The sequence below is a fragment of the Epinephelus lanceolatus genome, chromosome 24 (genome assembly GCF_041903045.1).
Source record: "Epinephelus lanceolatus isolate andai-2023 chromosome 24, ASM4190304v1, whole genome shotgun sequence".
Taxonomy (NCBI): Eukaryota; Metazoa; Chordata; class Actinopteri; order Perciformes; family Serranidae; genus Epinephelus; species Epinephelus lanceolatus.
The window spans coordinates 12,965,871-12,979,272 of record NC_135757.1 but is presented as its reverse complement, the minus strand read 5'-3'; the positions used below and the strand labels follow the sequence as shown (position 1 = coordinate 12,979,272).

At 41.8% G+C, this 13,402-nt stretch overlaps 1 protein-coding gene across 2 annotated transcripts; it reads left to right on the top strand.

Moving 5' to 3' along the window:
* Positions 1–29: 29 nt before the first annotated feature.
* stradb (STE20 related adaptor beta) lies at positions 30–8,949 on the top strand. 2 transcript variants are annotated; one of them, XM_033616096.2, is made up of 12 exons: positions 31–244; positions 744–1,056; positions 1,691–1,771; positions 4,286–4,388; positions 4,512–4,633; positions 4,789–4,897; positions 5,165–5,288; positions 5,378–5,549; positions 5,668–5,772; positions 5,886–6,142; positions 6,266–6,308; positions 6,478–8,949. In XM_033616096.2, the coding sequence occupies exons 2-12, from the start codon at positions 1,045–1,047 to the stop codon at positions 6,637–6,639; spliced, it is 1,290 nt and encodes a 429-aa protein (XP_033471987.2). In that variant the 5' UTR covers positions 31–244; positions 744–1,044; the 3' UTR covers positions 6,640–8,949. The 2 variants fall into 2 exon arrangements, with proteins under 2 accessions (XP_078022043.1, XP_033471987.2); XM_078165917.1 differs by lacking the exon at positions 1,691–1,771 and having other exon boundaries at positions 30–244.
* The last annotated feature ends 4,453 nt before the right edge of the window (positions 8,950–13,402 follow it).

Here is a 13,402-nt window from a genome sequence, read left to right as displayed (position 1 = left end):
TGTCAAATTAAAAGTCCTGTCAAAAAAAAAAAATACATTTTCGCGGAGGGGTGTTGTGTTGCTCGGTGTTGGCTGTAAAACTTGATACTAATTTAACACCGTGTGTGATTTCAAATGATTAATTATTAATTTGGACACAAAATGACAGAGTGTGAACTTTACAGACGGAGTGTCGCGGAGGATTTCAGGCTCTGCTTTGTATTTTAACTTGTTTACGTCGAGGCGCTGCAGTCGGGAGGAGAAGGTAAGCAGCTTCTTTTTATCACAAGATACTTCCCATAAATAAAATAAGTACAAGACATATTATTTTGCTGAGCTAACGTTAGCTTAAGGCTTGAAACATGCGCGTATAATCATAGCTACATCGGTAAGCCTAGCTACTATAATGGGAGACTTACAAGATGCGTAACGTTATTGTTGTTTTGTGTATTTTCTGTCTTTACGGAGTTCAAAAAAAATCAGCGTGTGTTGAAATAACGTCACCTGAAATTAGATAAAAAGCCACTCTAGTAACAGTTATTAACCGACGGCATTAACATATTTAATAACAGTCGTGTTCTGATTAAACTAAAATGGCTGCAGTTAATCCTAACCTCGAAGCGGATTGGATTTAATAATTGCATAGCGAAATTAAATATTTAAGATTGTAATCAACAAACCATATTGCCTATTTTCAGTGCATCATAAACAAAGACATCTGAATAAATACATCTCACTGTTACACAACACTGTTTTTTTTACAGGCTTCATTCACAATTTTCCACCCGAAGCACCTGACTCAGAGATATCTGCTGGTGAATTACACATCATTCGCTCAGATCTCTAGATCACCTGACACAGCCAGGTAAGCTACGGGCGGATGGATGAATGGCTGAGGCTGGATGGATGCTGGCTGCTCTCTAGTCTAGTAGGGGATTCAACGGTTGTCTCGTGTTACACTGCTACGCTCCATCCCCCTGTCTCCCTCCATCGCGGTCGGTCTCCTCTGGCCTGTGAGCGGATGAATGCCAAAGCCTGTGATTTTACCGTCGCCAAAAGGACTCCATGTCTTTCTTGGTAAGGATATCAAGCTGCTGCATGGGTTTTACTCTGTGCCTCCGTGCGTGTCGGCTGAGTTGTGACCCGGTAGATTTGTAGTCACGAATCAGCTGGCGGCTCATGCTGATGCCTCTGGTGGGCAGATTCAGTCAGCCTGTAACAATTAGGAGCTTCTGGATAGCAATGCAGCAATCTATTTATCAGATATCAGATAACCAAATTTGCATTTTTGTAAGTTAAATGAGCTGTCAAATATTTAAATAGCTGTCTGAAAACCCAGATTCATCTGCGTATATACCACGGGCTAATGTAGATTGGAAAATATCAGATAGACTTTTGATATCACATCTCACATCTAATGGGCACATCTGATTATGTATGCAGCTCTTATCTTGCTCCGTTGGGACACATCTCAGCTGCCTCTTTGTTATCGTCACTCTACTTCTCTTTCCACTCACCATTTCCCATAAAATGCCCTGTAAGTGCCCTCACAGCCCGTATTCCCAGATGCTTGCTTCTCTGCCTCATCTCTGACCCTCCCAACCTCCCCGAGGCAGTGTATCACCTTCCGCTCCCTCGCTCCATGTCTCCTCACCACTCCTCCATGTCCTGTAGGGCATGTCTCACTTGTGCTCCTCCCCCCCTTCACTAGGACTGTTCCTGCATCTCCCACACTCAGGTCCAGCCCTTGGACATAGAGGAGCGCTATGAGGACATCAGCCACCAGTTCCTGGTCAGTAGCCAAGACGCTGTCAGCATGGAGACAGGCGTCACACTGATGCTCTTCCATCACTATTCATTCAGCATCTGTCTGGAGCTTCTGAACCCTTGCCTCAGAGTTGTTACAGACACTAACTATTGGAATAACATTGCAGCTGTTAAAAGGACAGTTTACCCTTAAGTTAAAAATATATTTTGCCTCTTACCTGTAGTGCTATTTATCACTCAGATTTTTCTGATGTGAGTTGCACTGTTGGAGATATCAGCTGTAGAGACGTCCGCCCTCTCTCCAATATAATGGAACTAGATGGCACTCGGCTTGTGGTGCTCAAATCGCCAGAAAAATACATTTGAAATTTTCAACAGCAATGTCTGTTTCCAGATATCATGACCCAGTTACTCATCATAATCCACAGACCTTTTCGTGAGCAGTTTCATGTAGGAACTGTTTTCTTCTACTGAACTACACCTGTCAACCCAATTGGCAACTGTGTTACGGTTGGGGTTAACTGTCCCTTTAAAGCTGTTGGTGACATGTAAAGGGGCACTCCATCAAATTAATTTTCCATAACCACAGAGGACTCACAAGGAACAGATTGAAATATGAAAATTGATGCATCAGAGGCTGAGATATCTCAATCTTATGGGTCAAGCTCCAAAAACAGTGGATACTACAATTCCCACAATCCAGTTCTTTTTTTATTTGACCCTTGGTGAATGCCCATGTCTCTTAGACTCCCAGTTTATAACACATGCCTTTGATGACTAAGTGTTTAGCCCAGGCCAAGGTGATCCTGGTGGCATTATCATGACATCATCGGGGTATTTTCTCAGATTGGACAAAGCTCCTCCAGAACCACAGAAGATTTTATATAGCTGGCTGATAAGTAAAATGATTTTCATGTGTAAAATCAGTGGAGTGCCCCTTTGCTGATTATTGATTTGACTGATTTCAACTGAAAATTTGCCTGTTTTATTAAATTCCTTTATAATCATTCTAAATGCAGTACTTAATAGTTAGTAATTATTACTAACTACTTAAAGGGATAGTTCTGTTCTCTTGAAGTGGGGCTGTATAGGGTACTTATCCATAATCAGTGTGTTATATACAGTAGATGTCAGTCGACACGCCCCCAGTCTGGAGAAGCAGGCCACAGTGCTGATACAAAAGTTAAGCAATGTACTGCTGTGGATGGGGGGCAGCAGCGTAACATATTTGAGCCACCTTAAAAAATCAATAAAAATTTAAGTGTACGCCATATTGAGAGTATTTTCACTGCTTTACCTTTCTGTCAGCCCATTCCGACAGGGAAGCAGTTGATTTCTTCCCCATCTATGCTCTCGTCAAAGTAACCAGGCTCCACTGACAAAAACAATAATTTCGGCTTGTGAACACGGGAGCTGCTGGTCTGCTGCTGCCTTGATCAGCTTGTCAGTTTGCGTTGTGTGACTTTGGTGAATCAGAACTAACCCTTTTCAACGCCAAAGTCACAGGGTAGCACAAACAGAATGGTAGACCAGCAGCTTCTTTGTTCAGGGATTTTAAACCTCTATTTTTGTCAGTGGAGTCTGACTTTGAGGAAAGCAATATATCAGCTTCAGTTCCCCTTTGGAAATCACTGTCTGACGGTAAGGTAAAGCAGTAGAAGCACTTAAACTGATATTGATTTTTTTTTAGCTGATCCTTTTTTAGGTGGATTCCAGACTGCTTCTCCAAATCAAGGGTGTGCTGACTCACATCTCCTGTATATAATAAACTGACTATGGACAAGCACCTCATATAATCCCCCTTAAAAAGATATGAACTATCCCTTTAAAATGTACTGCTTGTGTTTGAGGTCATTTTCCCTCAATAATACAGACATATTACTGGGACAGTATGGAAAAAATCAATAAAACACATCTATCAGGTGTGTTTTAAAGAAAGCTGCATCAGAAATACCTCAAACCGTCTGATGCTGAAAGAAAACCAGGCGCTACACTGTCCCAAAAATCTGTCTGCATCACTGAAACTGCAAGCATCACGCACCCCGTCCCAACCCTTTGCTCTGCTCAGTGTCACAGTGCCACCGTCTGGCAGCTGTCGTCCCCTCACACATTACCTCACCATTGCAAAATTGGTTATTGTGTTAGAATATAAAGAGGCAGTCCACAAAATTATTAGCACATAACAGAAAAGGCCTTTGCATGGTTTTGTTAATACCTGTCACTAAAGAAGCTTTTGGTTGTTGTAATTGTTTTCAGGTTTTACCACCATTAGCTTCTTTTTTTTTTATTGTTGTTGTTGTTTTCGGGAAGAAGGACCTGTAACAGAGCCTGTGAGTGAGGACCCTAAGTTCTGTCAACATAACTTCACTTCCTGCTGGTCATTAACAGAGGTCGATGAAGGTCATAAATAATTAATGCAAATTTAAACTGACAGCTCATGTGTATGTGTTGCAGTTGCTTTGCTGAATTATTTTGATATCCATTTGGAGTCACCTTTGAGATGAATTTATAATGTGTGTGTGTGTGTGCGTCCCTGCAGAGCTGTGACGGTTCTGAATACACTCTGCAAGGGCCAGCAGGTGGCGATGACGTCACAGGGCTGTCACCCGAGCCAGCCCACTACCAGCTGCTGTCTGAGCTGGGTGAGAACACAGCATACATTTGAGTCAGACCATTATTTGCACACATTTTTTCTCACTCAAATCTTTAAGAAAAAAATGAAAGTGCAGTAAGATTTAATTTGAAGCAAATTAAATGTATCACAGGAAGAGGCTTCAATAACTTGAGCCAGGTGAACATGGCACGCCACATCCCTACTGGCCAGCTGGTGGCTGTCAAACAAACCAATCTGGATGAGTGCACCGAGGAGGAACTGCTGCAGCTCATGGTGAGCTGCTATCCAGAAATGATGTGGTTCTTCTCTTCAAAGCATATTTTAGTGTTTCAAAAAGTTCATGAGGCCATCCGCCATGCCTCTGTAAACCCACAATAGTTGCTTTCCATCCAGGATTGTTTCTATCTGATCTCTGTCTCAAACCCTAGAATGAGGTTCTTCTGTCCAGGCTTTTCCGTCACCCCAACCTGCTGACCTCTCGCCTGGTTTTCAGCTCCTGCTGCCAGCTTTGGGTCCTCACACCACTCATGTCCTATGGTCAGCCACACCTCAATAACTTTTTGTTTTGTCCTTTTAAAACCCATCAAACTTGAAGTTGAAACAGTATGCTGTGCACACTAACACCTTATAGCTATTTATTGGTTTTGTCATTCTGTATTAGTGCATTTCTTTTTACAAAACCCTCTCAGGTCAAAACGATTGCACTCAGAATTTGCAGCGCTGTCTCAAAAAACTCAGATAAATCACTGCTGAATTTCCATGAGAATTACCTGCTCAGCTTCTTTCCCCTCCTCTTGCCTGCAGGCTCCGCAGACACCTTACTAAGAACATATTTCCCAGATGGAATGAGTGAATCCCTGATAGCGTACTTGCTATACGGTGTACTGAAAGCATTGGAATACCTGCACCGGATGGGCTATGTTCACCGGTCAGTGAGAGATTATAAGATACATCTGTATTATAAAATATAGAAATATTTGTATCTTAATGTCTGTCCACATAAACCTTTCCTTACAGGGGGGTGAAGGCCAGTCATATCCTGCTGTCAGGGGAGGGCCATGTCTACCTCTCAGGGCTCCACAGTGTTTACAGTATGATGCGTGAGGGAAAGAGGATGAGGGCAGTGTTCGATATGCCCCAACACAGCCCTGCCCTGTTGCCCTGGCTCAGCCCCGAACTACTGCGACAGGTCAGGACTCACTGGATCAAGTGATAACATTAATGACAGCATATTTTAGAAAGCAACAGTGTCAGCCTTATTCTAAGGTATTCTGTCGCTCCTCTCCCCACGCTGTTGCCCTCAGTAGGACCTGCACGGTTACGGAGTGAAGTCAGACATCTACAGTTTAGGTATTGTGGTCTGTGAGCTTGTCAGCGGCAGAGTGCCTTTCCAGGACATGCCCCCCACTCAGGTATTGAAAACACTTCTATCCAGACCATTAAGAAGAAAACATATATGCACATTTAGCTTTAAACTACAACTGTAGTCCACAGGATGTGTCAGTGTTTGAATCTCCCTGTTCAGATGCTGCTTCAGAAGCTGCGCGGCTCCCACTGCTGCCTGCTGGATGTGGCTCCCTTCCCGCTTGGCGAGCTGGGGGGGCTGAAGGTGTCGCGGTCCGGGGTAGACTCCGGCATCGGGGAGAGCGTGGCCACTGGGAGCCTGACACACAGCGCCACCGCTCCTCCCACCGACCGACCTCAAAGCCCTGGGCCCAAAAACCACTCAGCCACCCTCCACAACCTGGTTCAGCTATGTCTGCAGCAGCAGCCTGAACGCAGGTCATTACATTAAAGGGACAGTTCACCCCAAAGTCTGAAATACATATTTTTCCTATTACCTATAACATCCAGCTCACAGACCTAAATGCAAATGAGTGTTTGTCCTGTTTTTGTCTTCCACAGACCGTCAGCATCTACACTGTTGACCCACGCCTTCTTCAAACAGGTGGGTTTATTAGTCATGATGTCAGTTTTTGTCTAAAATCATTTCTTTGTGAAATTGATGTCATGTGAACTACAAGGATTTTGTCAGGAAAAATAATGTTCTGTGACAGCAAAGAACAACACAGTATGTTGTGCCAGTGTTGAAGCCGCGTTGTGTTGTTCTGTGGCAGGTGAAGAGGCACACCAGAGACACCTTCCTCAGCCTCATGTACCCAGCAGTGCCCCTCACCAGCCCCGAGGACCCTCCAGTATCCTGCCCGCCCGCCCCGTCCTGCCACGTTCCAACATCACCCTCCACAGACACCGCCGAGGCTGTGTGGGACTTCTCCTAACCTCAAGTCCCTGTCCCTAAATCTCCAAAATTTTGACTAGCAAGCCAAACACAAGACAATCAAAGCAAAGCAATGAGGCCAAATTCTACTGTGCTTTTATTTTGTATTATTAATCCGACTCTCTGAGCCTTTTTTAAGTAGTTTTGTAGTTTTTTTAATGTGTTTGTCTGATGCATATATGGAGTTTGGGTTGTGGGCTGGTGATGAGACTGTGAAAGTGCTGGATCAAAGACGCTGCTCTGATCAAATACTAAGGAATCATAATGTCACGGGACAAAACACTAAAGAAATCGATTAACAAATAATCACGCACTTCCTCCGAGGTTAAAAGCAACTATGAATTAAAGGAAAAGTCCACCCAGAAATACTTCATTAAAAAACAGCTGTTTGTACTAAACAATGGATGTTTTAACGGTTTCACATATCCATGGTTAATGGTCATTTTTTAGGTGACCATATTAGCTGTTCTTCTTCTCCTGGAGGACCTTGTTAACCGAATCTGAAATAAATAACTTAATACCTCAAAAAGTTAAATCCTAATAGGTACTGACAAAATAACCACTGAAGTCTATGCTGGGGCGGATTTTTCCTTTACATTGTTATGTTTTCAGACTGTGAATAGTGAATACTTGGGTACATAAAAAGATATTAACAACACATGCATATATATTCAAATTTAACTGAGGTTTTCAAACTAAGAGTCTAAAGTTGTGTGAGCTGCAGTTTGCAACAAAATTTGCCATCCTTCTTGGAGTCATAACTCAGTAAAATCTGAACACAGACATAATGCACATATTTTTAGATTCGGTGTGACTTGTACCTTCTGAGGATATAATAATATCTGATGTCTATCGCGAGTAAAAAGATGCATCTTGTTACTGCAGAACTTGCTTGAGAATCTTCACGATTTTAAGTTTTTATCAGTATCAAAGTAATCCACTCATAGTTGTCTGTACATCCATGGGTACATTGCAAACAGGAACTGCTAGGAGTTAATTCGGCATACTTTTAATGGTGCCAATTTGCCAAAACAAAACAAATATATGCCGAAAAGTCAGGCTCAGGTTGTTGCAGCTGACTTACTGACTCCATGGCAACATCATACTTCAGTATACCAAAATATTACTATTACTACTTGCTAAATTACACACACTCCCAAATGTAAGTCTCAAGTGCCCTGAGGCATCAGAAATAACTGAGGAAATATGACTAAATTAAATTAAATAACTGTCCACAAGTAACTATGTGAACACATTTTGCTGTATGTTTGAACATATATGCACATAGTGTTTAACATATGTATAGACATTTTAAAACATGTTATCATATGTTTGCCTGTGATCAAATAAGACGGTGCAATGTTGGCTCCGGGAAAAAAAAGAGCACATGAACAATAGAGTAGACTTTATTATAGTGTAGAGTATATCTAGTGTCCCACGTAGGAGTTAGTGGATAACCATCAGTAGATAAAAACCTTCCCTCCTGTATCGTCAGTGATTCGCCAAACGAGTATTTCTACTGTGCGCTGTGACCACTTCTCCGACAATGCCTTTTTGTTTCAATGGAACCTGCATTCTGAACATGGTGATCTATCTTTAACTGTGATTAAGTGTACTGTGTATGACAACTGTGATCTGCAGTACATAACAAACATGGTAGCTGTATGAGCCTTATATACTGTATATATACACATATATTATAAATGATATATATGAATATACAACCTTTGATTTCTAAACCTGTTAACCTTGATTTTCTTTATAGATCTGTGTTAACAGAAAAGTGTGTACTATGTTTGTTTGTTTGTTGTTTTTCTATAAAATGCTCCATTCTGCAGTACTTCCAACCATCACAGTGCAATATTCTTCTTCTTAAATCCCTGGTATTTGATGGATCCTGGAGCATGGATTGTAAAAGGACTTTCTTCTGGGATCTAGACAACATGTACTCAACTGTAGACAAACTGATTATTTCGCTTGATATGGATGTAACTGTCCATGACTGTTCTGACACATAGAAGCGAGCAGATGATGACATCTTCTTCTGCGTGCGTGAGGAGACTTCTTGGTGGTGGTGTCGAAGTCTCCTTGAGCAAGATACTGAACCCTAAATTGTTCCTGATGGCTGTGCTGTCGGTGTGTGAGCATGTGTGATGAACAGTTAGCACCTTGTACAGTAGCCTCAGACACCCGTGTATGAATGTGTGTGTAAATATGGTGCTTGTGTTGTACAGTTGTTGGTGACTATTTACTGTTTACCCACAACAACTCACACACAAATCTAATAAATAGCTACAGGTAAGAGGACAAATATGGATATTTGATTTTAGGGTGATGTGTCCCTTTTAGTGGGCTTTATGTGACTTCATTAAAACAGTTAAATAATTTCTGGCTGCAAAAGAAATAAAATCTTGAATAACTTATCATCTGTGTTTTAAATTAGAGGAGCAGCAGTAATCTGATGACCTATCTAACTTGTTATTAAAATTAATCTAACTTGTTATTAAAATTAATCAGACCTCATTTTGTACATGAACATGCAAACTGATACCTGACTGTGTCTGAATATCCCACTGATGTGTTTTGCTTATTAAACATCACATTCTGGAAACAAAAACCAAAAAGCCCTTATCCTGGTTTTGAGAAAGCTCAGTGTACTCCATGAGGTATTTCAAAAGGAACTGAAATACAGAGGCATGTAGTCATGTTTCTGAAGGCTGCGCTGTTTGCACAAGCATGTTTTTAACTCAAGTGATGAAGCAAATACTACTATTATTAACAATAATAATTTATTTTTAGCATCTTTAAAGCAAAAATGCAGCCCAGAGTGTTTTGTACAGCAGTATTAAAACAATATAATCACAAAAAGAATAACAAAAACAACACAATAAAGCAGGAAAAATTCTGTAAAAATCAAAGTATTCATTGAATCATCACATAATTACACATGATATAATTAACTTTATGTCAAATCTAGTGAACTGATTCAAATGCCCCTTAAATAAAACCTAAATACACTGAAACATGAAGTCAAATAACACATTTTTATTAAAAACCAAAGCAAAAATTACATTTAAAAAAAGCTACAGTTCATATGTACTGTCCATTACAAGTCACACAGTAGAAAACAAAAGGCCATAGACAAACGCCTTTTGCACAAGATAGTCGAGTCCACAACCCACATGTCTAGTTCGAGCTGCTTCAAGTTCCATCATTACAGTTCATCCAAGCCATGAAATCCCCACTGAAAACCACACTCAGCTGTCACTGTTAAGATTGATGCTCAAGCTCATTTCATGATGTAACTGTGCTCAGGCTCCAGGGTCAGGCAAAACTCCACGTTAATTGGATATAGCTCCACATTGTTTCCTCCTTGGCTCTTTGTATTCGACCCGTCCATCCAGGAAGAGACTCAGAATTTCGCAAATAAAAAGTGTATTAAAAATCACTAACTAAAACTCTCCATACTGTGATAATGGTAGTTTGTCATAACGCAACAGCAGGACCATATCTGATTTACTATGCCTGCCAGGTTTAAGGGAACTGGTGAATTCCAAATGTGGTACTCTTTTATCCGCCTAATTGCTTGTTCAACAAGAATATGGCTATGGCCTGGGTATTCTCAGTTTTCTCTGTGCTGAATTGGTTCAGGTGCTCAAAAGGTGGGGTTATCAATTTGGCCCCAAAGTCCTCCAAAAGCTTCTCAATGAGGAAGCCCTCACCTGCCAGAATCTCATCCCCTGGTTCCAGTAACTTCAAGATTCCTGACTGCCTCTTTAACTCCTTGTCTGAGACACAAAAGTGATTGCACCACAAGGTGCGACTCCAGTTAAAGCCTTGAAGGAGGTAGTGTTCTTGTTTGTGGAGAGTGTTTCAGAGCAAAGGGCAAGTACCTCTGGGCTCTCGCATCTGACGTCTATGCAGCCAAGAATGACCCTCAGATTTGGGCCGTACTGCTGGAATTTCACAGGCATTGTTCGTCTCATCTGCTCCCGAGTCATCCAGTTTTGAACGGATCCCAACACAAGGTACAAGTAATTGGACCATGTGATCAAAAAACATCTCACTGTAGAACTGCTCACTCCAAATATAGCTGCCAGGACTCTCTCCTTGAGGCCAGTGGCGACACGCAGGCAAAACATGAAGAACTCATCAATAAGCGGCATCTTATATCCGTGGCTTGGCCTCAAGGCTTCTTTCTCTACAGAGGCAAATCCAAACTTCCTTGCGTCAGGGTTCAGTGGATTTCCAGAAGTCAAAAGACATGTCTTTAGATGGGAACCTTGTAAAGAACCTGAAGTCTTCATCAGACACGCACCATCTATCCAGCAGGAGTCCGTGGTGAGTAAGGCTCAACACCTGTTCCTCCAGCTCCTGTTTTTTTCTTAATGCTTCATCAAGTGCACCTAATTCAACAAAAACATGCAGAAAAAGAAATGATTGACAATTTGTGTTGATAAATTGCACATTAAAAAAGTATAATATGATCGTTATGTTGATAATTCCAGGCGACCTCGTCTTTTTCCTCTGTCATTATGCCTTTACATTTCCTGCATTATGTGACCCCCTTGCTGGGTTGCTAAATTGTTAACCTTAGTTGCGTCTTGTTGCCTAGCAGTGGTGTTGTCACAACTTAACCAACTGAATGCCAACTATATCTAGTGATGGGCGAAAATGAATGACTGAATCCACTGAACGACTCTTTAGTGTTCAATGTGTATAGGTCGTCCTACCAAGGAACGATCCTCAACTTTAAGAAGCACCACAGACCTCCTCCAGCCAAGGTCAATGGTGCATTTGGTGACTTAGGTGAGTTCAGGAGCCTTAATTTGTAATATAGTAACGACATGGGCAATACAAAGAAAATGTGTAGGAATTTAATGCTCATAGTGTTTCAGCACATTTATAGTGGCTTTCTATTAAGTCACAGGTGCTACAATGTCAGTGAATTTAACTGACACTTGCCACGGACATCAGTTATAGCACACAAACCAAAATGTCCACAAGTAGGGCTGCAACTAACAATTATTTTCATTGTCGACTAATCTGTCGATTATTTATTTGATTAGTCGACTAATCATTTTATCGAAAAATGTTGAAAAATGTCGGTCTGTCTCTCCCAAAGCCCAAAATTCCCTCAACATCGTTTACTGAACCACCCTCCACACAACTTATGCTGGGAGATTACTGACTTGACAAGAAGTGCACTGCTGCTGAACAGTGGTTGGTGCTATGATACCACCCATAACCTCTCCCTTTTCTTAAATTATAAATTTAAATTTCTTGTAACAAATTTGAATTGTGAAGATGTAGTTATACACATCCTGGATATGAAAAAAAGTGAAACAGCCCGTCCTCTCTTTCCCTCCCCCCTTATTTCCCCAACAACATCTCAAGTCCACACCAGGCCCGTAGGAAGTGTGCCAGGCTTTGAAGCCAATTTTCATAGTGGCCAAACAGTGGTACTGCAATTTTCAGGGTCCATCATGTGATGCCCTGCAGCCCAAAAACACTTTTTCGCACAGATTTACACTGGGAAAGAGACATCTTTAAATCATTGGATACATTTTTTTGAGGTTCACAACTCCCATTAAATGACTTGTTTCACAATCAGGATTTGATCCCTTCTGTTCGATAACATTTCAAAGGTCAAGTGAACCTGCAAGATTTAATCATTTCATCCCCATTCAACTTAGCGGAGGGCTAAACTGGAAGTTAGCCACTTGGCTGGCGGAGGCAAGATGCTCGTCTGCACTTGGTCATGCTCAGGAGCTGTAAATCTCCAGTGCGCCTCCTCTATGGGCCACATGGGGGTGATGCTGATCATCTGAGTAATTTTATACCTGGCATCTGAACCATTCTGGCTTCATGCGCCACTGAGCAACTCAAGGTTCTACACACTTAACGTTTACAACAGTTTAAAGTGTTTCTTTTTTTTTTTCCCCCAGAAACACAGTCTTAAAGCTAACAGTCCTAGTGAACTTAGAGCCATATCTTGAAAGTGCAAGGGAATGAGGAGAAGATGGGAGAGCCAATATGTCCAAGGTCTATGATGGATCAGAGGCATGCAGACTGCTGCAGAGCCTGCCAGGAGCAGTACTCCCATAACACTCCTCAGGGTTGCTGCCTGAACTACCTTGGGCTTGTCCACCAGCCCTGTCATTAGGACAAAATCTTCATTTTCCGCCCTCAAGATGTCCCAATTTGCGCTTAGATTGCCACTGAGCTTCATCTGAGCTGGCTAGGGTTTAGATTGCGCCCATGGCTATGCACTGCTGCTGGTGCTGCCGTGTAGCTAGCATTAGCTAACAAACTTGAAAACTCACTCAACAGCTGAATACGCATGCACATACTCAATTGCCAACTCAAAGGTCCACTTCTGAGACCATGTTTGGGGTTCATGGTGTTACAGAGATGAGGCAGACTCATGTTGGGTGCTGTTTGTAAATCCAATCTTTACACTGCAGTGAGAGAACACAGAGCGTTCTATTTCTACATGAATTAACGAATGGTAAAGTTAATCACACATTGACCCTGCTTGACTCTGCGCAGAGTATGATCTGCTGCTCTGAGAGTGCAGTATTAAATAACCGAACAGTACATTCCAACAGCTGTCCGAAATTACGAACGGTCTAGTTTGTGCAAGAGTGTGCCCTGGCACTTGGAGTTGAGTATTTCCGAATGTACCCCATAGTTGACAACGAGCTTTACTGACGACCAATCATAAAAACGACAGTCACAGGCAGAAATTTGTTTCCCAGTGG